The sequence below is a fragment of the Tachyglossus aculeatus genome, chromosome 2, assembly GCF_015852505.1.
Source record: "Tachyglossus aculeatus isolate mTacAcu1 chromosome 2, mTacAcu1.pri, whole genome shotgun sequence".
Lineage (NCBI taxonomy): Eukaryota > Metazoa > Chordata > Mammalia > Monotremata > Tachyglossidae > Tachyglossus > Tachyglossus aculeatus.
The window spans coordinates 24,611,399-24,636,953 of NC_052067.1; the positions used below are offsets into that span (position 1 = coordinate 24,611,399).

A 25,555-nucleotide genomic window follows, 5' to 3' on the forward strand; every position below is an offset into this window, starting at 1 on the left:
TAATTTTGAGTTAGTTCCAACTTGGGAAAGATTTAGCACTTTCCAATTTGTTACGTTAAAGCAGTTCAAAGAACTCTGATGAAGCCAAGGAGACAACTAGTTATAAACGTGTTCACCCACACGCACAGAGAATGTCATATCCAGCGTTACCTTTTGAATGCTGGACTACTTTCACAGTTAAAGCCACAATCACATATGCTCTAGTGAGTTGTTGGATTCGTGAGACCTTAACATCACATCAACTCTCCCTCAACACTCAAAGGGTACAAGTTTTAGTTGTGCATATTTTCCATTTTGAATGCAGCCAGTTCTCCATTAACATCTGAGTTTGCATTCTGGCAGAACCTCACGTTAAGGAAAATTTGCATCATACGTTGTCCAACATTGTGCATATGTGCACAACTGTTTCTTCTGACACCGCATCACATCCCTGACATTCACTGCTAAAAGAACGTTCTCTCATTCATCTGTCGTGTTCCAGCCAAAACGTATACTGAAAACATGCATTACGGAAGGACTGACTCTACTGATAAGGAAAGTGCTTACCAAAAGCGACTGATGGAAGTGTAAGCCATATATTTGTGCAATGGAAACAATAGAGGGAAGGCATATCAAAATGCTTCAGGAAATTCACCAAGGAGATCAGCTGACTCTTCGGGAAAAGTCATAGTGGGACCCATAGCTGGACAAATTAAGCACAGCAAAAACAAACTAAGAAATAATTTGGAGAAAGACGTGGGATCCCAACGAAGCACCTCAGGTTGTCCTCTGGAGTTTCGGTTCCGCTTTGGATTTTTGGTATGAATGCCTTCCTGAACAGTGTGTGTTGGTGGACGCAAATCCAAAGTGGTACCTGAGCATACACAGGGCTTCTGCTGCTGCTTCTCTGTTGGATCTCCCATCCCTTCACACTCCCCTTGCAGTGGACTTGAAGCTGAAGGGCTGGAGATTGAAATGAAGGCACATCAAGTTCATCCCCCACTACAAACAGGTGTGGGCCTAGTCTCCAGGGCAAAGCAGAACTTTCGAGTAGGGTAAACATGAGTGAATATTTTGACAATGAAATTGAGCTGAAGTATAATTCAAGAACAATTTCAGTCAAATATTGACAAGTTGGACTCAATGAACCCTTCAGAGTTTTGCTGTAGAATTGGTTTTGAGCTAATTAAGAGCATCAGGGATCTTCAAGATTAAGGTTAATCATGCCGCTGGCATCCTTAAAGCATGCAGTGGTCTGACTATGGATTCATTCATCAAGAAGATCATGACCCAAGACACGCTTTCCTAGAGAACAAGTTATTTAAAGAAAATAGGGGAGTCTGGGTAAATCATTAGGCTGGAGTGGCCTCTTCATGGGCCTTGACCTCTTTCCCGAATATGGGAAAATATGGGAGGTGAGCCAGGATGAAACTTGCATACAATGAGAGCCGGGGTTGTGTCTGACTCTCCAAAAAGGCATTGCAATTTGCAGGCACTTTAAGAGGAGTATAACTCATGCAGAGTTCTGTCGGGGACAGAAAAATGCTCAGTTCACTTTGCTCTCCTAAGACTCTTATCATAAGTTCAGAACTTCTCATTATGCCTACTTCAATTACAATCTGAGACCTGAAAGGCACTTGTCAATTTAAAACTACCCTCCGCTTGTGCTCAGTGATTAAATTCAGCCAGACAGATACCAGGAAATGTTTCAAGACACAATACAGCCTGCTTACATAATGATTTGCTTGCCTCTGAAATATTTCCAAGTTTTTGTTGTATTTCATGTTTTAGAGTCAAAGATAAAATGTACAATTTAGGAGCATTAAGAAAGGGGGAAGACTAATAAAAATGATGGTACTTGTTAAGCACTTACTGTGTGCTTACTTGTAGTAGATACAAGTTAAAAGGGTTGGACACAATCCCTGTCCAACATGGTGCTCACACTCTTAACCACATTTTACAGATGAGGTAACTGAGGCCCTGAGACGTGAAGTGATTTCCCCAATATCACGCAGTAGACGTTGCAGAGCCAGGATTAGAACCCATCATTCATTCATTCATTTGTATTTATTGAGCATTTACTATGTGCAGAGCACTGCACTAAGCACTTGGAAAGAACAATTCAGCAACAGATAGCGACAATCCCTACCCAACAATGGGCTCACAGTCTAGAAGGGGGAGGGAGACAACAAAACAAAACAAGTAGACGGTGTCAATACCATCGAAATAGACAAATAGAATTATACCTATACACAGTCCTTATGACTCCCCTAAGTCCTTATGACTCCCAGCCCGGGCTCCATTCACTAAGCCACACCGCTTCATCTTTTCTGTGTACTTTGATCCTATTTTCGCTCTTGCATCTGATATAAAGTGTGGTCTATGAGGACTTCTAACTCCTTTTTGCCATTCTTACATTGGGCAGCTTGTCTGCTCTTCATATGGATACCCTGTACTTATCCCCCCAGTAATGGGAGTCGTTATATATTGCAACTGCCTTTGGCTTGCAGCTGATCCCTTATTTCAACTTTTTGTGGGCATGATCAATTCAAATCAATCTCTCAATGGTATTCATTGAGTACTTACTGTGTCAGAATACAGACTACTCTCACACTGTGGGAGAGTAGAGTACAACAGAATTATTAGTCCTGTTCCCTGCCCACAGCGAGCTTACAGTCAAATGGAGCCTTCCCAGGAGCCAGTCTCCAATACTGTTGCCTGTGAATCTATGATTTATGGTCTCTATTCCAACCTCCACATTACAGATAAAAACATTTAGAATGTCTGGATCCAGAAATGATCCTACATAATATAACTTATCATATCCTCTTGCTCTTCAGCAAACTGTGTGGGTGACTGTTCGACTGGTTTTACACTAATTACAGTGTACCGATCATGTATTTCCAAGTTATTGATTAGCAAAGCTTGGGAAATTGAATCAGAACCTAGCTAAAGCGAAGAAAAATGTATTGTGCCAATGTCTCTGTGCATGTGAAATGGAGAACACTAGGTTGGGAATCAGCATTGATTCATAGAAAGAGCATGGGCCTGGGAATCAAAGGATCTGGATTCTAATCCTGGCTATGCCATTTCCTTGCTGTGTGACCTTGGACAAATCACTTAACTTCTCTGAACCCCAGCCTCCTCATCAGTAAAATGTAGATTGAAGACCTGTTCTCCTTCCTACTTAGACTGTCAACCCCATGTGAGACAGGGACCTATTCTGACCTAATTATCTTGTATCTGTCCCAGTGCTTACAGCAGTGCAGGACATGTGGAAAGAGCTTAACTACCACAATTATTATTATTAATAAACATGCATACAAAAATAGTATTTCATGTGTGTAAGGATTCGGCGTTATAGACATCACATTGTATTGACACTGCCTTTTGATCTGAGTTTATATTCTCAAGATAACATACAGCCCTGAACTCCACACTAAACAATCATTATCTAGTATATAATATTCGCATAACTAGAGCAAGTCTACTTCTGAGTATATAATACATTATGTTCGTGCTCCTGAAAAAACTACAAATTCTCTCCAGGGCCCTGATTTGATCATTACATTTCATTTACCTACAACATAATCTATAGAAAAATTATTAATAGGAGAGTCCAAAGTCTCACAGAATAACAATCTCAAAGTGTAAGAATTTTTAAATGATTTCCTTCGGTTCCATAAGTCAGCGACTCTATCCCTCTCCCCTTCCCTCGAAGTGATTCATTGATTCTCAACTGACCCAATGTAGCAGTTGGAATTTGGGGAGAATAGAAGAGGAAGAAGAAACTAACTGCTTAGGCCACGCACACCCGACCCCATCAGCCAGAAAAAACATTCACGGCTTACCCTCCATAGCCACTAAATACAAAAGCGGCTCCAATCGACATCAAAAAGTTTAATACAAACAAATGCCCTGGTTGAGTGTAAGTGCAACAGCAGTAAAATTCTGCTCCTGGGCGAAACCGTTTTCGGCTTCAGAGAGTAGCCCAATCTCAGGAAGTCTTTTAATTGCAAAATAATATTTTCCTGCCATGACCTTAAACCTGGTCAATTGTCAAGTAATTCTGAAAAACATTTTAATGTGAAGCTACGTTACCCATGCCAATTAAATGACTTCCTTGCTAAATGCAAAATAAATACTTGCCATTCAAGAATAAGAGACGTCTTGCATGCTTTATGAAAGGACTTTTTGACTTTTTCAATTTTAAAGGTTGACTCTCCTAAATCTGAACTAGCTGAAAGGCTAAGAATTACATGGGATCAGAAAAAGTTACTTTAGGTTTATGCTATGCATGGCAAATGGTATCAGATTACAATCACTGAGCACATAAATGCTAGGATAATTACAGAACGTTATTAAAGCTAACAAAAGATGCGGATGCAGAATCCAACATTTAATTTCTTGATGACATGCATCAGTCATTTCTTTACTTAATTGGCGGTATTTCAGTGCGAAGTAATCACATAGACTTGGGGATTATCCATGAAGGATTTTGAAGTAGTTTCATAGGGAAGCAGCATGGCTCAGTGGAAAGAGCACGGGCTTTGGAGTCAGAGGTCGTGGGTTCAAATCCTGGCTCTGCCAATTGTCAGCTGTGTGACTTTGGGCAGGCCACTTAACTTCCTTGGGCCTCAGTTACCTCATCTGTAAAATGGGGATTAAGACTGTGGGCCCCCCATGGGACAACCTGATCACCTTGTAACCTCCCCAGGGCTTAGAACAGTGCTTTGCACATAGTAAGTGCTTAATAAATGCCATCATTATTATTATTATATGCAACCTTTGGGCTATCCTTTCTTATAGGCAAAGCTGGACAATGAGATGATGACATTTTCTTAACAGAACTCCCAATATTGAAAGAGGGGGAAACGAAGACTGAATTCTTTCATTCATTCAATCGTATTTACTGAGCAGTTACTGTGTGCAGAGCACTGTACTAACCACTTGGGAAGTACAAGTTGGCAACGTATAGAGACGGTCCTGGAACAATTCAAGACAATTCTTAGCTCTAAAACACTGTGGCTACGGGTAGCGATCAAAATGGCAAAGGCAACTCAAAGGCAGGTTCAGCCTCACATTTCTCCAAGACCCGAATAAGCAACAGCCAAAGAAATAAACTTACACATTTCTGCAATACTTAAAGGCCATAACCTGTGATTGGAGAGCTGGTTAAATTAGTGCTAAATAAGGTTGTTACCGATTAAACTGGAAGGGAAAAAAACCTGAATGTTGATACATTATCACCTACTTCATATACTAAAAGGAACTCTAGTTGTCCAAAATGCTAGGTGTTTTTATTTTAGAGTTACCCAACCCCACTCCTTGAAAATTGAAAAAAAAATGTGTTTTTAGATGATTTGCTTTCCATGAGACACACTGCTCCAGAGGGTGAGTCAGCCTGGGGGAGACAGCCAACCTCCAAGGCCAGCCGACAACACACAGACACAAGCCCACACAGGAGGATGGTCATTTCCCTCCTCAAAAGGTCCTTTCTGAAACTTAGAACTCTCTCAGACCCTACATCTTCATTCGCACTTTTCTCTGGAGCTAAATGTAAGCAGCTAAAGAACTTTCACAGGACCTCAGATGCTTTCTCTGCTAGGTAATATATCCTGGTGGACTCAATTCTCCTGCAGATTGGTTGCTATAAATAAGGATAATAATAATAATAGTAAAAATAATCATGGTATTTGTTCAGCACTTACTATGTGCCTAGCACTGAACGGAGCATTGGGGTAGCTACAAGATAAGCAGGCCGGACACAGTCCCTGACCAATAGTCTAAGTAGAAGGGTAAAGAGGTATTGAATTTCCATTTTACAGACTGGTAAAATGAAGCACAGAGAAGTTAAGTAACTTGCCCAAGGTCACACAGAAGGGAAGTGGCAAAGTGGTGTCACATTAGAACCCAGGTCCACTGTCTCTCAGGACTTTGCTCTTGCCGCTAAAGCTTTTTGTTTCCTTATTTAGAAATAAGTGGCTTAGCTTCTGACATATACATTTCCCTCTGTACGTTTAGGAAAACAAAAATCCAATTTGGATTGATTCAAAGAAAAGTCATATGCTATCTATTAGAGTGATGATAATTAAAAAGAAAAGCATCATGGCCTAGTGGAAAGAGTAAAGATCTGTGAGTCAAGAGGCCTGGGTTCTAATGCTGACTCCGCTACTTCAATTGATCAATCAATCAGTGGTACTTATTGAGAGCTTAATGTATACAGAGCACTGGAATAAGCTCTTGGGAAAATACAATACAAAGAGTTGAAAGATACGATCATTGCCCACAAGGAGCTTACACTCTATTGCCTCTGTTTGACATTGCTTATGTCACAACTTCTCTGTGCTTCAATTTCCTCATCTGTAAAATGGGGATGAAACACCTGTTCTCCTTCCTCTTTAAGCTGTGAGGGACGTGGACTGTGATCGACTTGATTATTTTGTATCTACCCCAACCCCCTTGTAGACTGTAAGCTCTTTGTGGACTCTACTACTCTCCCAAACAATCAGCACAGTGCTCTGCACTTAGTAAGCGCCCAGTAAATACAACAGATTGGTTGCTTGGTACAGTGCTTGGCACAAAGAAGGCTTAAGAAATGCCACAGTTATGATTGTCATCATTATTATTATGAAAAGGTGTGCAAGGAGAATTTTCTAACACTTCAGGTGCTTGAATAATACTCCTTCTTTCTGGATTACAAATCCACTTTGCCTGGTACCCCATGGCCCAGTACAACAGACAAAATGCTTGACTGAATGAGCTCGCCATTGCGGAGGTCCAAACAAACCGCTTCAGAACCTCAGCTCCGTAGATATTTTTTAAAAAGCCTGTGAGGGCAGATGCAGAGTACAGTAATTCAAACACTTAGAAATGGGCCCAAATATTCTGGCAGACAGACTGGTCGGTATTCCATTGCTATGAGGTATGGAAACTGTACTATGAAACATCCATTACTCATTCCCTCTGCTCTAAAAACGTAAGCCTATCAAAAAGCAATCAGCTTGAGAAAGTGAAAAACGCAAAGCAACAAGTCAACGCATGTAAGATTTACGCATTTTTTTCCCCAATAGTTCCTTTCATTACTGTTTCCCTGATTCTTTGAATTAGCGAACTATCCCAGGCCCAGGAGGAAAACACATGAGGAAAACAAAAACACAGCAAAACTCTGTGACTTGTGCGTTTGCTCTTTTTCAGTTTCTGTGTTTGAACATCTGAATGAATCATGTGTCTGTTTTTCATTATTCCCATATGTGGCTGTGGCCTGCTTTGTTCAGTGATTTCTGGTCATTTTGTCCTAACGGAGATTGTTTGCTTTCATGTTGTCATTTTAGACAGAACGAAAGCTACCACTGACACCACCCAAGGAAGGCAACCTCCAAAACAACAGGTTGTGCTCTAAGAGTTCCCTGGTGACCCCTTTTGGAGTACAAGGAAGTCATTGAGAGAATGGGCCCAGTGTACTTAATTGACACAGGGGAGAAAATGTGATGCGAACACAAGCCCTACAGACTGTAAGAGAGTCAGGATGCCTTGAGGAACAAATCAAAGCTAATTTTGATGCCCCCCCGACTTTACTCTTGGAAGAGGTTAGGCCAGGGATAACCATGCATTTGAGTAAGAGAGTTTCCCGCTGCATGTGGAAATTTCCTTGCATGAAACAAAGGAAATTAAGCCCATAAAATTGTTTCCTATTATCCCTTGGGAATTCCTTCCATTCGGATGTTTTCCCTTCCAATTCTGTGGCCAAAAGCAGCCGCGGGTCACATGCACCGGAACAGTGAGGAAAGGGCAGTGGTCAACTGACACTAAGGCTGCTCAGATAGCTCAGCCATGACTATCTGTGCCTTTGGAATAGAATCCGTCATACATCATTTTTCACTCCCTTCAGAAGACTCCAAGAAGGAAGGAAAAGGTAACTACCAGTTTATTCAAAGAAGCAAGATGCACCTTCTTCTGGTGCTTCCAGACAGAAATTAATTGCAGAAATACATCCTTTCAAAAAATGAAGAAGCATGATTAAGTGCACATTTCACAGAGGAAACAGTTCAAATGTCTTCAGCATGAGAACCAGCTAGCCCGGTTTTCCAAAGGCCATTTTCTCAGATTCAATGCTAGCATATGCCTGACTGTATTCATTTCACGTATTGTGATCAAAACATAAAGCACCTGAGAAGCCCGTGACAAACTGATGCGTGCAGCTGAGGGACCAGCTGTTTGTCATCTCTGGGTGGCAATATGGGAAAGTGCAGGGAAAGGACGTCGGTTTTGTAGAGCTTGCTTGAATCGGGCAAGGCAAAATTGTGGAGTTTCCTGAGAAAATCCACCCCACTGATGTTCTTTCTCTGTCCATTAACTCACCCTCCCTCAGTACCCTCACTGATGTGTGCAAAACCCAGTAAACGTTGGTGCTCATCCTTAAGCCTGCCATTTACTGAGGACAAAATTTACCCAGCAAACAAGTAGGTCAGAACGACCTTGTGGACTATGGCACATTTTCTAAATTATATTGTAGATTCCACTCTTGTACTCCTTGGCCTACTGAAATAAAGGACTGGATCTAATAGATACCAGCTTGCCAAAGTCCCTCATATTATGGTAGCCTCATGGACCACTTCCTTCTCACTGAACATTAGCCAACCTTGGCTTCACTGTCACTGGTTCTTCACCTATCTCTGACTGCTCCTTGTTAATAGCGATAATAATTGCTATTATTATGATATCCGTTAAGCACTTATCATGTGCCAGACACCGTACAAAGCCTGGGGTGGATACAAGCATACTGAGGTGGACACAGTCCCTGTCCCACATGGGGCTCACAGTCATAATCCCCAATGTACAGATGAGGTGACTGAGGTGCAGAGAAGTTAAGTGACTTGCCCAAGGTCACACAGCTGACAAGTGGCTGAACTGGGAATAGAACCCATGTCCTTCTCACTCCTAGGCCTGTGCTCTATTCACTAGGTCATGTTACTTCTCAGTCTTTTTCACTGGCTCCTCCTCGGCCTCCCACCCTCAGAGTGGGAGTCCCTCAGAGCTCAGTTCTGGGTCCCCTTCTATTCTCCATCTCCACCCACTCCCTTGCAGAGCTAATTTGTTCCCATTATTTCAACTACAATCTTTATTTCAACTACAATCTTTATGCAGACGATTCCCAAATCTACCTCTCCATCCCTGATCTCTCTCCTTCTCTGCAATCTTGCGATTCCTCCTATCTGCAGAACATCCCTATCTGGATGTCCTGCTGACATCGCAAATTAAATTTATCCTAAATAGTAGTCTTCATCTTCCCACCCCAAATCTGTCTTCCCAACACTGTAGACAATTACACCATCCTCCTTCTCTCACAAGCCCATACCTTCAGTATTATTCTTGATTCATCTCTCTTATTCAACCCATATATGCAACCCATCACCAAATCCTGTTGGTTTCACCTTTACAACATCGCTAAAATCCACCCTTTCCTCTCCAAACTGCTACTATGTTGACCCAAGTACTTATCATATCCCTTCTTAGCTACTACAGCCTCCTCGCTAATTTCCCTGCCTTCTGTCACTCCCCACTCCACTGTGTTGCCTGGATCATTTTTCCAAAAAAAGTTCCATCCACTTCTCTCCACTCTCAAGTTCCTCCCGTGATTGCCCATCCACCCCCAAACAGAAACTTCTTAAAATAGGTTTTCATGAACTTAATCAGCTTGCTCCCTTCTGATGTCCTGTTGTAACCCAAGCCGCATGTTTGACTCTAACATTCACAGTACCTGAATCTCATCTATCCTTACTCCTTACTCACATCTTCCCTCTGACATGAAACTCTCTCCCCTCCCATATATGACAGATTACCACCCTCCCCATCTTCAAAGTCTTATGAAAATCACCTCTCCTCCATTAAGCTTTCCCAGATTGTCTTCTTTTCCCTTACTCCTTTTTCCCTTCTGCTTTGCCTATGCACTTTTATCTTACCCTCTGAGAACTCGATAATCACCCCACCTTCAGTGCCACAGTACTTATGTACACATCCATAAATTATTTTAATGCTTGTCTCCCCATCTAGACTGTATGTGCCCTGTGGCCAGGGAAAGTGTCTATCATCTGTGTTGTAGTGTACTCTCCCAAGTGCTCAGTTCAGTGCTCTGCACACAGTAAGCACTCAATAAATATGATATAGTGATTTATATCAATGTTTGTCTTCCATTCTGGACTGTAAGCTCCTTGTGGGCAGACAACATGTCTATCAACTCTGTTGGCCTGCACTCTCCCAAGCACTTAGTACAGTGCTCTGAACATGGTAAGCACTGAAATGGTATAGATTGACAGCATAAGGCTTTGAAGAAGAAAAAGAAAAAGGAATATATGTTTTGCATGGGAGAATACTCTCAAGGTTTCTCATTTCTATATAGGAAATCAATTTGCATCACTGATGATATCATTCAAAAATCAAATGACACAATGTGGTTAGTGGGTAATTTAGCTTTCTGCTGAAGCAGTTTGATACTTGCTCTGATTTGTGAATTTCATTTTGTTAATGAAAAAAATTGATGAGCAATGTTACTGAAAATATAACTCATCAAATCATTGGCATTATTAAATAGGTTGGCAATATACTGCACATGACACTGAGGGTGAAACCAGAGCATGAATTTCTGCAATAGAAGAGCAATCAATCAACCAATGAGACAGACACACAGACATAACAAAAAAGATATCTTTTTTCACTTACCCTTGCACTGATTCGTGTTTTTGTCAAGAATTGCCTTTGTGGATACAATTTTCCCATACCTAAAAGAAAAAATATGAATTTTATTGGGTTTTTTTTTAAGGTCAATGGGAACTTTCCAATTACAAGATAAAAACTGAGTAGCAATAACCCCAAAACAATCTGAATTAATTCATTCATTCAATCATATTTATAGAGCACTTACTGTGTGCAGAGCACTGTACTAAGCGCTTGGATAGTGCAATCATACATCATACCCTGATGGCCTCTTTCTTTAGTTCTGTAGAGCTAAATGCTTTAGAGCATCATTGTAGTCATCAATAGGATTTACTGAGCACCTACATTGTGCCATTTAGGGGAGACGATAGATAAACTTTTTAACTATAGTTAAACCATTTCTTTTAGATTTTGGCATTTACAACACTCTATTGAAATATAATTCCCAGAAACCACAGAAAATGCCCATATCTGTGACCTAGAAGGCTTATTGTTATTATTAATACTATTATTGTATTTATTAAGCATTTACTATGTGTCAAGCACTGTTCTAAGTCCTGGGGTAATAAAAGTTAATCACGCTGGACACAGTCTCTGTCCCACATAGGACTCACGGTCTAAGTAGGAGGAGAATCCCCATGTTACAGTTGAATAAACTGAGGTACAGAGAAGCTGTGACTTGCCCAAGATCATAAAGCAGATAAATGGCTGAACTGGAATTAGAACCCACTAGGCCATCTTCATTTATCTTCCAAAAGTCCCTAATTTATGACAAGGGAGAAGCTTAAGGACAGGAAATACATTGTCCTGCCCATAGTAGTTGGTCAAAGCACATTAGATATTACTGGCTCACTTCTACACTGCATTTGGAAATACACTTTCAAATTGGGTTAGAATTTAAAATTGTAAAGCTAAAACCTTTTCTTATAGAAGCTCTAATGACCGATTATCACATTTCAGTTTGCAAGCTTCTCAAAATGTGTCCTTTTCTACGTGTAACGCACTTTCTGGCGTGAAATAGCAGCATTCAGAATTAAATGTGCCTGTACACACATTCCCCAAAACTGCAAGACCATTTTTAGAAAGATGGCAACAAGGAAGTTTAAAAGCAGGGAGAGGCTTTGGTATGTTGAATTAGCATTATAAGAATAGTAGCTTTTAAAATCAAATTTGATATGCTAAAATATCAAGCAAAAGGCAGACACAAAAATCAAATATAAATTGTAAGTAGCTGATTATATGGCTGCATTCCAATTTTACACATTTTCTTAATCTGTAGTTACGGTTTGAGTTTTGTGAGGTAACTTGAATATTATGAGGACTTAAACAGCAGTATTTCAAATAGCATAACACAACGAGGAATATATGACACAGCCTACATTCTGTCTAGACCCTGGATGCTGGGATTTCATTTCATGGCTCAGTTATAACTTGGTGCATTAAATGTTATTCCACAAAACTAGGTCATGCTTTAAGCACAGGAGAAGGATGACTGAAATACACATTTGGTTATCAAGTCATGCCCGAGCTGTGTTTTCATTTTGGAAAACAGGCACATTATGCACAGATCATATTTCATTTTCATTGCTCAGAAAAGCCACCAACTTATACTAATAAAGTTACATCTCCTTAATGTAAACGACAAACCAAAGGATAATAAGATACTTACTTTCCTTATATTTTCCAAATACTATTAGCCAATGCAATGGCTAATATTATCAAACAGTGAAATAAAGTTAAGTCCTGAAAATGGTCAAATTTTGAAAAAAACCTTTGGAACAAGTAGTATGTTCAGCAACAGAAGCTGCCTTCTTTTGGCAATACAAATGCTGGAGAGAAGCATAGAGCAGCAAAACAGCAGAGAATGAGGCTAAAAGTAGTCTCTGTATTTAAACCTAAACTACTCACTATGTGGCTTCCAATTTTTCTGAGTCTTGAATCTATTTGTGGAGGCGTGGAATAAATGAAATGCATACACTTGTGTCATGCGATACGGATGTAATATGCGCCTCAAAAATGTGTGTGCACTGTGAACCATTCTACTGTGGAATGCCTTACAGGTATTTAAAAATGACACGTAGGACACTCCCCACTCCTCTTCCCCTTGTCCATGCCCATCCACAATTCCTAGAAACTTATTTGAATGATGCATATTACCTATATGGCCTCTTCACCCACTTCCCCAAACTCCATCCATCCTGTCCACCTTACTCAGTATTTCTTTTCTGGACACCAGGGACTCACAAGGCCCCCCTCATTTTTTTGTTTGTTTGTTTTGTTTTTAAGGCATTTTTTAAGTGCTAACTGTGTGCCAAGCACTGTACCAAACTCTGGGGTAGATACAAACTTATCAGGTTGGACACCGTCCCTGTCCCACTTGGGGCTCAAAGTCATAACCTCCATTTTACAGATGAGGTAACTGAGGCACACAGAAGTGAAGTGACTTGCCCAAGATCACACAGCAGACAGGTGGCAGGGCTGGAATTCGAATCCAGGTCCCTCTGATTTCCAGGCCCGTGCTCTATCCGCTAGGTACACCATCTTGTCATGTGTTAGCAGCCAACTTCAATTTAGAAATGACCAGATTTCATATTTTATATTCAAATATGACCAAACAGGAAACCAGTTATTTCTAAACAGTAGCCTCTTGAAAATCTGAACCCAGTAACTCCTGCAAAATATCCAAGTGTTTTTGTCCAAACTCCTTAAATTTATTTATTTTCATATGATTCATCAATTCTTTTTTTTAACGTTTCCCTATTTTGGAAAGTAAAACTTGTCTTCTAAATTTAGAAAGTCCTAGGAATCCCCCATCTCTCTCTAGCATTTAAATACATTTTCTCAACTCTGACTCTTGGACAAGGTCAAAATGCACTGAAATTACCTGATGGTATTTCCCCTCAATTAGTCAGCAGTGCTTGTCAGGAAAAAAAAAAATGGCCATGGGTTCAGAGAATGTAGATTGAAGGAAGAAAACTTTGGGTGGGGATCATATCTACTGACTCTATTGTACTCTACCAAGCATTTAGCAATGTACTCTGCACAAAGTAAGCACTTAATAAATACCATCAATTGACTGAATGAACTCCATAAATGATCGAAAACCAAGCCACAGAGGAGATTTTAGCGGTGTTCACCAGATATCAAAACCACTACAGGTATCACAAACTCAGGGGTGATTATAATCGAGATAACTTATGCACAGTCTGAATGGGAGAGCACAAAAATCTAAAATGTCGGGGCAACTGGTTCAATTACTACAAGTTCTAAATGCTCTAGGAAATTACTGATGGGAAACGGGTTCTTAATATTTATTCATTCAATCATATTTATTGAGCGCTTACTGTGTGCAGAGCACTGTACTAAGCGCTTGGGAAGTCCAAGTTGGCAACATATACAGATGGTCCCTACCCAACAGTGGGCTCACAGTCTAGTATCCAATCAATGTCATTTTTTGAGAGCTTATTCTGGGCTCAGAATGGTATGAAGCACTCGGGGGAGCACAATATATGTGTTCCCTGCCCACAACCATCTTACAGTCTACAGTCTTACAGTCTACAATCAAATTCCATAATCAAAAGGTTTGCTTTTAGGAGGATCATAGGAAGAATCATTTAAAAACAATACTAGGCCACTCAGTAGCACCCAGAGATGCTTGGTGAGACATTCACTCATTTATTCAATCGTATTTATTGAGCGCTTGCTCTGTGCCGAGCACTTTACTAAGCGCTTGGGAAGTACAAGTTGGCAACATATAGAGACGTTCCCTACCCAACAACGGGCTCACAGTCTAGAAGGTGGCCTCACAATGTGAGAAACAGCATGGCATAGTGGAAAAATTATGAGCCTAGGCGTCAGAATGGCAAGGATTCTAATCCCCGTTGCACCACTTGTCTGCTGTGCCACCTTGGGCAAGTCACTTGACTTCTCTGGGCCTCAGTTACCTCATCTGTAAAATGGGGAATGAGAATGTGAGCCCCAAGTGGGACAGGGACTGCATCCAACTTGATTTGCTTGTATCTACTCCAGTGCTTAGTATGGTGCCTGGTACATAGTAAGCGCTTAACAAATCCAATATTATTATTATTGCACGGTTAAGGATATAATGTGTTACATCCTACTTTCACATTTTCTAAAAATTCCTCCTTCAAGATTTCTCCATCTCCTTGAACCTATTTGTAGTTTTTGCACATAAAACTTCCAGAGCAAGTGAGTTCTATAATTACCACCCACTATGTGAAAAAAATGTTCTTACTTGTTTTTAAGCAATGCAGCATTCAAGGAAACACCTCTGATAAAGACCTTCTCCATTTCTTTTAAATAATTCATAAAGAAAAAAGATAATCCTCAATGAAATAGATATATAAAAATAATCTACCTTTATCTGCAGAAGCATAGTAAAAAAGAAATAAGGTGGAATAACTGTGAAACAAATCTAATTTTGAGTTATAGATGTTTCCATATCTTAATTCAAAAGCCATTTCAAAGCAAGGTACACATATTGATGTACAGCCCAACTTCATCGCTTGGTTGAATATGAAATGCTTGGATAATCTACATATTGTGGCATGCAGTACACAAAATTAGATAAAAACTAGGTTAGAGAAGACAGCAAGTCCCTGTCAACATTTCAGCTCTATTTATATACCCACTTAGTAGGCCCATCACACTGTTAACTTTAAATGAAATGGACAAATGATGTTTAGAGATAAAATAAAGTAATCCATTTCTGAGGGTAATAAGCAAGGACTCTATAGCCCATATTCTAGTTCCTGTTCAGCCATACACTTACTGTATAATTTTAAGTAAAATATCTGTACTGTCTGCTTTCATTTATTCATATGTAACAAATACTACGTATCTGTATTCCTCTTTCTCTTTTATCAAAGTATTTTAACAGGATTCTGGGAAATAAAATGATTGGAGAATACTGGAATTTAGGGTTTGGAATATAATGGGTAAAACTAACAGAAATCATTGGAGTTTGAGAATTCACAGAAAAATGCTGAGGAAACAGCAAAGTTTGACGTTGAGCATATATAACCAATTTAAAAGTGTAACAAAATTGTGGCATTTTCACACTACTGAAAGAAAACTGGGGACCATGGCTATTAGAATACACAAAACTTTGCACATCCCAATTAGCTTAACTTAACAAAAGAATTTCTGTTAAGTGGAGCCTAGAGTAATCACCGCCTTAAATATTAGAGTATTTGTTAAGCACATACTATGTGTCGAGCACTGTCTAAATGTTGGGGTAGATACTGGTCAGACACAGTCCCTGCCTGACATGGGGCTCACAGTCTAAGTAGGAGGGAGAACAGGTATTGAAAACCCATTTTATAGTTGAGAAAACTGAAGCACAGAGAAGTTAAATGATTTACCCACCTGATAAACGTGTATCTACCTCTGCACTTAGAACAGTGCTTGATACACAGTGAGTGCTTAACAAATACTAATTTAAAAAAGAGAGTAGCGGAGCTATTGTTTTGTTATTTGGTTATCTTTGCTGTGTGCCAGGAACTGTTCTAAGCACAGGGGTAGATGAAAGGTAATCAGGCTGAATACAGTTCATGTCCCACTGGGGCTCAAAGTCTTAACCCCCATTTTACAGATGAAGTAACTGTGGCACAGGGAAGTTGTGACTCGCCCAAGGTCGCACAGCAGACAAGGAGGAGCTGGGATCAGAACCCAGTTCCTCTGGCTCTCAGGACGTGCTCTTTTCACTAGGCCACACTGCTTCTCCTATTTCATGAACTATCATAGAATAAAGAGAAATCTGTGGGAATCTGCATCCTGCAAGTTCTGGGTTAAGGGAAAACTGACTAGAGGACAAAAAATAAGGAGGAATAAGAATAAATCCTGATTTTGTTACCTCTTTGCCATCTTTTTCCTGAAGAAGGTGCTCAGACATCACTATTTAGGGTTCTTTTCCGACCAAATAAAAGGGCAAAGATGAGAAAATTTGGCCAGGAGAAAAATCCTTTAGCTACAGGGGTGATGTTGGCAACTGTGAAGATTCAACAAAGAAGCAATATTGCCTAATGGATTGAGCATGGGACTGGGAGTTAGAAGGACCTGGGTTCTAATTCTGACCCCTCCACTTGTCAGCTATATGACCTTGGGCATGCCACTTGACTTCTCTGTGCCTTAGCAACTTCATCTGTAAAATGGGGAATAAGGCTGAGAGCCCCAGGTGGGACAGGGACTGTATCCAACCTGACTAGCTTGTATCTACCCTCGTGACTTAGCACAGTGCCTGGCTCGTAGTGAGCACTTAACAAATACCACAGCCCCGCCACACACACAAAAGCATTCTGCAGTGCAGTCAAAACTTAGGGTTCACACTTCTTCCTCTCCCTTTTGTCTTTCTACTTCCCATTCTCCCCCTTTCCCATAACTCCTCAGTGACATTCTTCAGCTTGATGCCCTGACACCCCAAACTCAATAGGTCTAAAACAGAACTTTTAAACATCATTCCTAAACCCATTCCTCCTCATTTCCAACCCTCCTTTCTGCCCCAGAAGCCCTCAGCTTTGGTATAATCCTCAATCTCTCCCTGTCATTCAATTTTCACATTTAATCAACGGTTACAGCTTGTTATTACTGCCTTTACATTTCCCATCCATCCCTTCCACTCGACCCAAAATGCTAACACCATGGCTCAAGTTTGAGCCCGCTGTTGGGTAGGGACCGTCTGTATATGTTGCCAACTTGTACTTTCCAAGCGCTTAGTACAGTGCTCTGCACACAGTAAGTGCTCAATAAATACAATTGAATGAATGAATGAATGAAAGTACTTGGCATACTATGGTGGCTCTATCAGCCACCTTGCTAGTCTCAATGCTCCCAAACTTTAACCCTTCCCGTCTATACAGACCCAGCTGAACGAATTTCTTCTTGAAATGGCGCTTGGCATTCATCCAATCCCTTCTCTCCCTAAAACCCCCAATGGTTTCCCATCTTATGCTGCATCAAGCAGACATGTAATCTTGGATATCAGTTCCTTGACTCACTACTTTCCCAATGACCCATTTTGCTTCTTCCAAGCTCCCCATCTACCCGTCCACCAGATCATTTCACACAGGAAGCCTTCTCCAATTACTTCACAACACCCTAGTCATTTCAACTCAACATCCAGTCATTACTTATGCATTTTATGCATACCCTCAAAAGTTATGTACATGTGTATGTATATATATATAGTCAATTATTTACTCTATTGTTGCATATTTGCTCAATGCCTAGTGAAAAGAGCACAGTAGGGATTGTCTCAAATTGTACTTTCCAAGCTCTTAGTACAGTGCTTTTCACACAGCAAGTGCTCAATAAATACGACTGAATGAATGAGAGGACATGAGTTTTAATCCCCCTGGCCTGCCATATGATATTGTGAAAGTAACTTAATTTACCTGTGCCTCAGATTCCCCATCTGTAAAATGGAGATTAAATACCTGCTCTCCACTAAACCGCGAGCCCCATGTGGGACAGGACTGTGTCTGGTCTGATTAGCTATCCCAGTGCTTAAGCACAGCGTTTGGCGAAGAGTAAGTGCTTAAAAAAATAAAACCCACTCTTTCTTCAGCTCTCATTACTTATAAATAAATTTTGTCTGACTGCTCCACTAGATTTAAAGCTCTTTGAGGGTAGGCAACATGATGTGCTCATGTGGCACTCTTCCATATGTCAATTACAATACATCACACTCAGTAAACCCTCAATAAATCACAGGTACTGATCAATTTAGTTGGGAAGAATCTTAATTTGAGGCTCCGAACTCACATAACAGGATTAAAATGATTGGAGGTTGTATTTGTTCTACCTTCACACACTATCATGCTGGTCAGACATGGTTCATTGGGCTGATGACTGTTAAACAAATAATGAAAATTTACCCTGGAGCTAGTGAGCAAGTGTGCAGTACTTTCTCAGGCCCGGAAGGTTTTATCATGGAACTTGAGGTTTGGGTTATTTTGAAGTTGATCATTTCCCAGGTTCTAGTCTCTACTATTTCACCCACAGAAAATAAAATCCCAAATTTTAGAAACAGGACTTCCACAACTTAATCAAAATTATATTCTGGTCATTCACTGAGAGCTTGATGTGTGCAAAACACGTTACTAAGTACTTGGGAGGGTAGAACACAGTAGCTACAGTCCCTGCTCACTAGGAGGTTACAGTCTAAAGGGGGAGACAAAAATGAAAATAAATTACAGATCAAAATTATATTCTGGTCATTTTTATTTTTAGCCCACTGTGTGTCTCAGTAATGATTCATCTTTCCAGTCACCAAGTTTAGGAATATTATTTTCCTGCTGGTGCACACAGCAGGAGGGCAAAAATGGGACCCCTGGCTTAGATTATCACAGAAATAAAAGATGAAAAAGTTGCTTAACCCACATGTGTGAACAGGGCTCCCACATTCACAAACGCTTCATGTTCTTTGGGTTCATTATACAGCTACTGATGCCTTGAGATTTCATTATTATAGAAACCATTAGCATTCTAATAGGGAATCTTCTTCTCATTAGAAGTATTACTTTGCTCCAGTGGGTTACACTATCATTTCAGAACTAAGGCTAAGAATAACTTTATGTTTTAATCATCCTTTTCTCCAGTTTGTGCCAGTTTTTAGGAAAATTTTATATACTATCATCTTTATACGCATTATTTAAAGTGCATCAGTGAGTGGTTCATTACATTTTATTTCTAAAACAATCCTTCATTCCAAAATCAAATACAAGCTCAGATTTACTCAATTATCTTTCTAGAGATCAAGACTACTACCTCTATACTGTAAACTTCAGAGTATTTGCTTAACGGCTCTAAAAATGCCTTTAAAAAAGCTTTCCCTCATTCTGATGTGACTGAAAAATATTCTCAAGATCAGGAAACTCAACAGGGATAAAGAGGAGCAGGAAGAGATTAATTGAGATTTATGTCCCTCTGCAATTTTTATTTTTCTTACTGTCTCAGGTATCTAAACAAGAAACTGCTTAACCTCTGTTACTTAGACCAGCTATGTAAGACATTTTTAATTAGCCCCTTAAAGAGGTAGAAAGATGCATTGAGGCAGGCATCTTTAGATATGTATTGTCACTCCCAGATACAGAGAGCTTCAGAGTGCTGTCACATGATAATAATCAGAAGAAAAATCAACTGCAGCAAAAGATAAATCCCTGAAAAGTGCTGATAATCTATGCCCTGAAATGCAAAGATGTTTAATATATTTAAACCTGATCATAATGAGTCAAAGTATTTAGCTAAAATTCCCCTTTGCAGGTTATATGATTTTCATTTTGTTCACAAACTGATTTTCCAAATGTGCTTTCCACAGTGTCCATTCACATGCAAATAAGATGTAAAAAACAAATGCTGCACAAGTGGTGGCCTCTTCATTGCTTGTCTTTAACTCCTAGTGATTAAAATCTTGGTGGAAATTATCAATCAGGTAGACTTCCGGGCCAATCGAGAGGAAGCACTCTCATGGTAAACACTAGTTGCCTCAGCCGAACACTTATGAGTTCTACCAAGTTGTACTGTAACCCAAAGTCCTAATTTCAATTCGTTTTAATGTGAGCTTGCTAAAATGAAAGCGCTCTCTAGAGTTATTGGTAACTTTTGTCACTGGTGAAAATACAGCAACCAATGTAACCATATGATGTAGAGAAGTGGCCACTGGAACATTTTTAAGTTGAAAAGTTGAAGATAGAAGGAATAATACAAGTGATTTTAGTTTTCACGCCAGCTCTGCCACAAACTCACTGCATGACCTTTGGAGCAAAGTATTTTAATTCTTCTGGCCTTATTCCCTTTCTTCAAATGAAAATGGTCTTCCCTGTCCCTTACACATTTTCCAGAATTTGGGAAATTGACAGTCAACTCTACTACATCATCATCATCATCATCATTTTAGACTGTGAGCCCACTATCGGGTAGGGACTGTCTCTATGTGATGCCAATTTGTACTTTCCAAGCGCTTAGTACAGTGCTCTGCACATAGTAAGCGCTCAATAAATACGATTGATTGATTGATTGATCATCATCATCATCAATCGTATTTATTGAGCGCTTACTATGTGCAGAGCACTGTACTAAGCCCTTGGGAAGTACAAATTGGCAACATATAGAGACAGTCCCTACCCAACAGTGGGCTCACAGTCTAAAAGGGGGAGACAGAGAACAAAACCAAACATACTAACAAAATAAAATAAATAGAATAGATATGTACAAGTAAAATAAATAAATAAATAGAGTATTAAATATGTACAAACACATATACATATATACGGGTGCTGTGGGGAAGGGAAGGAGGTAAGATGGGGGGGATGGAGAGGGGGACGAGGGGGTGAGGGGGAGACAAACTACAAACACGTGTTCATCCATAAATAAATGATATTCACTGAGAGCTTGATGTGTGCAAAACACGTTACTAAGTACTTGGGAGGGTAGAACACAGTAGCTACAGTCCCTGCTCACCAGGAGGTTACAGTCTAAAGGGGGAGACAAAAATGAAAATAAATTACAGATTATGCCAATTGGATAGGAAATAGTGGAAGGACAGAGGAACAGAATTATCACAACAGACTGTGAATTAGTTATAATGCGGTACAACACCAGGAATGCTGTTTGAGGAAGTAAATAGGATTGTGGAAATCCTGTCATCAGTCCTTCACTAATACTGAAACTTTGAGCAGTAAAAATGGTTTCTGTTGAGGTGTTAGTGCCCACCAATAAGCATCATTTCCACAACCAAACTGAATTTCATCTAGTGTGATAGAAGCCATATGCAACTGAGAAGCAACAAGGCTTAGCAGATATAGCAAGACATGGGAGTCCGAAGGACCTGGGTTATAATCCTGGCTCTGCCACTCGTCTGCTGTGTGAACTTGGGCAAGTCACCTCACTCCTCTGTGCCTCAGTTCCCTCATCTGTAAAATGGGAATTAAGAATGTGAGCCCTATCTGGGACAGGGACTGTGTCCAACCCGATTATCTTATATCTATGCCAGTGCTTAGAACACTGCTGGTAAATAGTAATGCTTAACAAATACCACAATCATCATTGTTATTATTACTTCAATTGTTTTCAAACCACTTTCCCCTTAAATCCTGAGACAGTTGCTGACCACACACAATTCTGGGCTAAAACTGGGGTTTGCAAGACCCCTGAAACGGTGAATCATTTTTTAAGCAATGAACAGAACTCAATCAATTGCTTTATAATATACTCCTGGTCTTCAGAAACTACTCAATAATCCTTGCTGTTCCAAGAAATTTTCCAGTTGTCTTAGTTCCCCAACAGTCTCAGGTCTCTATCAATGAGCCCACTGTGGGGTAGGGACTGTCTCTATGTGTTGCCAATTTGTACTTCCCAAGCGCTTAGTACAGTGCTCTGCACATAGTAAGTGCTCAATAAATACGATTGATTGATTGATTGATTGATTGATCAAGGCAGAGTTGAGAAAATCCATAATTGCTGGTGCCTACCAGGGTTTTCATTTAACAGAGAAGAAGAACAGAATATAGTTCCTACAACAGAAAAACAATCAGTCTCAGGTAAGTCCAGCCGGTACACACAAAATCTGGAACAATTCCATATTCGTTTCTTGCCAAGTACATACAGAAGGAGACTATATCGTAAGGGACAGTTACAGTTAAATATTTGGTTGCAAATTATGTGCCCAATATGATAGCAAAAATGAACAAGATGTAATTCCAATGTATTGGTCTACATTTTCACACCTTAAATGTATGCCACCTATAGAATGTGGGAAAGGTGCCAAGGATGGAGTATAGATAAGTCCAGATAGAATATTTGTCAGCATACAGGAATACCAATTCAAGGACTATAATGGTGTCATACCTGCATGCTTATAAAACCTACCTGAGCATACCCTCCTTACCAAAGAATCCCCATGCCAAGGGGAACTAGAATTATTTGTTGGATGAATACAGCTAGGGCTGCACATGGACTTCACACGGACTGGCTAGCGATTACTGAGTGCTCACCTCCTCCAGGAGCCTTCCCAGACTGAGCCCCCTTTTTCCTTTCCTCCTCCCCACCCACCCTGCCCTACCTCCTTTCCCTCCCCACATCACCTGTATATATATTTATACAGATTTATTACTCTATTGATTTTACTTATACATATTTACTATTTATTTTGTTAATGTTGTGCATATAGCTTTAATTCTATTTGTTCTGACTATTTTAACACCCGTCTACATGTTTTGTTCTGTTGTCTGTCTCCCCCTTCTAGACTGTGAGCCCGTTGTTGGGGAGAGATAGTCTCTATATGTTGCCGACTTGTACTTCCCAAGTGCTTAGTACAGTGCTCTGCACACAGTAAGCGCTAAATAAATATGATTGAATGAATTAATTAATTAATTAATTAATAAGCGAGAATAACAGGAAGCGGGCTTTGTGTAGTCTAGTAGGTTTTTTTTTATCTTTTTTGAGAATTTGAATCCTGGGCAGAATAAATTTCAGTTACAGCAAAGGAAAAGGCAGAAGGAGTGGGGTGAGGGTGTTTCCCTTTATTTTGAGAATCATCCTCCAGGGAATAGGACTACTCTCATCAATAAATGAATGAACAATGGCATTTGTTCATTGTTTGAAGATCTCCTGAAGGCAGAGCACTATACTAAGCACAGGGAAGAGAACAATGGAAGGTAAAGGAATATCAAGGTAAAAAAAATCTCCATCAGGCCCATGGCAGAGTCAAGAACACTCTGAAGACGGTCACACCACCCAGGCCGAGATTGGAAGCTTGCCTCTAGGATTGAGGGTGAGGGTGGGATGGATTCAATCTAGCCCCTTCAACAATCCTAGCCAGGTTTGGAAGCTTGGTCCTCTAAACCAAATTCCAAACAAGGGGGAGGATGCAAATGAGGTTCTCCAGTACGGAAGACAGCTCCAGGATCCTGGTGAATGTTATCTTGGGACAAATGGGTGGAGGGCAAACTGAGAAACTAAGGAGGTTAGTGCCTCTTGTTCCTGGACTCCGGAGGGACTTTAGGTGGAATTATAAAGGTGCTAAAGCAGGTTGGGTTTTCAGGTATCCTACAAAAGATAGTGCCTAAACCTGGGAGAGATCGATATAGACACCAGTTAGGAGCAATTAAATGGGATATTCGAAGGTTGGGGTTATGTGGAAGACTTAATTGTTGTATTCAAAGGAGTACTAAAAATAATACAAAGGATTATTAAAACTGTTGCTGCTAAAAATAGGAGAACCTTTAATGTCCACCTTTGGTCACTCAGTACAAAACAATAACTACATCATTTGTTATATACACATGAGTGTGTATTTCTATACATGTGTATGTGTATGTTATATACACAGAACACGTGCATATTATATACACATAGAGAGATTACATGAGTGTGTACTTCCTAAGCGCTTTATTAAGCACTTACTAGGTGCCAACCACTGGGGTAGAGACAAGATAATTGGGGCTGACAAAATCCCTGACCCACCTGGGGCTCCGAGTCTAAGTATGAGGGAGAGCAGGTATTTCATCCCCATTCTACAGATGAGGAAAACAAGGCACAGAAAAGGGAAGTGACTTGTGCAAAGCCACAGAGCAGGCAACCAAGATTAGCCGAACCAAGATTAGCAAGGCAGCGTGGCTCAGTGGGAAGAGCCCGGGCTTTGGAGTCGGAGGCTATGGGTTCAAATCCCGGCTCCGCCAATTGTCAGCTGTGTGACTTTGGGCAAGTCACTTCACTTCTCTGGGCCTCAGTTACCTCATCTGTAAAATGGGGATTAAAACTGTGAGTCCCCTGTGGGACAACCTGATCACCTTGTAACCTCCCCAGCACTTAGAACAGTGTTTTGTACATAGCAAGCACTTAACAAATGCCAACATTAGTATTATTATTATTATTATTACCCCAGTGCTTAGAACGGTGCTTGACACAGAGTAAGCGCTTAACAAATACCACCACGAATTAATTAATTATTTGGAACCCATGACCTCTGTCTCAGAGGCCTATGCTCTCCCCACTAGGCCTGGGACTGTTGCATCCTGATGACTGTGCCCTGATGCATATGTGCAAAAATACAAATAACGGACCATTTCGCAGATTCGGAATAGCTTTTTGGTCTGAAAATAGGCCTAAAGAACCACCAAGATTAACCAAGATTAAGTACCTGCTTACACCCATTAAAATCTAAATATAACCAAGGATATTCATTACTAACCCAACATTTACAGAGTCACAATTCTGATATGTGTAGCTCTATGAATACTATGGAGTTTATAAAACTGTATAAAGCAGTAGTTGTAAAGAGATCGTCCTCAACGTATGGAACCCTGAAGAAATATCATAAGACTCCAAAGACACCACTGTAATCTTTGTCATCTTCAAGAAGAAAGGTGAAAGAGCCAACTGGAACCTACTGAGGAATATCATTGCTTTCCACTGCCAAGAATATTTTAGCCAGACGTCTCATAGATGTTCTATGGCTGACCACATCAGCAAAGCAAGGAAAGGATCTGCCCTAGGTTTGGTCCTGTTCAGTCTTTTATATGTACTCATATTTGGAGAGTTAACAAGGAATCTCAAAGTTTGTGTCAGAGGACCTGTTCCAATGCTAGAGACTGAGCATATTATTAAAAGTATTTGAATCTCCAATTCTTTCGTTTCTGTACCCTAGAAGCGCACACCTACGAACACATGCAGGTGAATATTATCGGCTTCCCAGTATGAAGAACACTGAAATTACTTACCAAACAGCATCTGATAGACCCTATCCTCAGAAGAGACAGCAGAGCTGAATGCCGCTACTAAATTCTACTACCTGGACAGTTCACTCTAATGAAATAGAAAGCTATATCAAGAAACCTTGGGAGAT

At 40.2% G+C, this 25,555-nt stretch overlaps 1 protein-coding gene across 8 annotated transcripts in view; it reads right to left on the reverse strand.

Moving 5' to 3' along the window:
• Positions 1–25,555, reverse strand: part of RBMS3 (RNA binding motif single stranded interacting protein 3) — a 1,223,284-nt gene that overhangs the window by 476,560 nt on the left and 721,169 nt on the right. For all 8 annotated transcript variants that reach the window (XM_038740837.1, XM_038740835.1, XM_038740836.1 and 5 more), the window contains one exon: positions 10,699–10,757. In XM_038740837.1, coding sequence (XP_038596765.1) covers positions 10,699–10,757 — 59 coding nt within the window. The remainder of the gene's footprint in view (positions 1–10,698; positions 10,758–25,555) is intronic.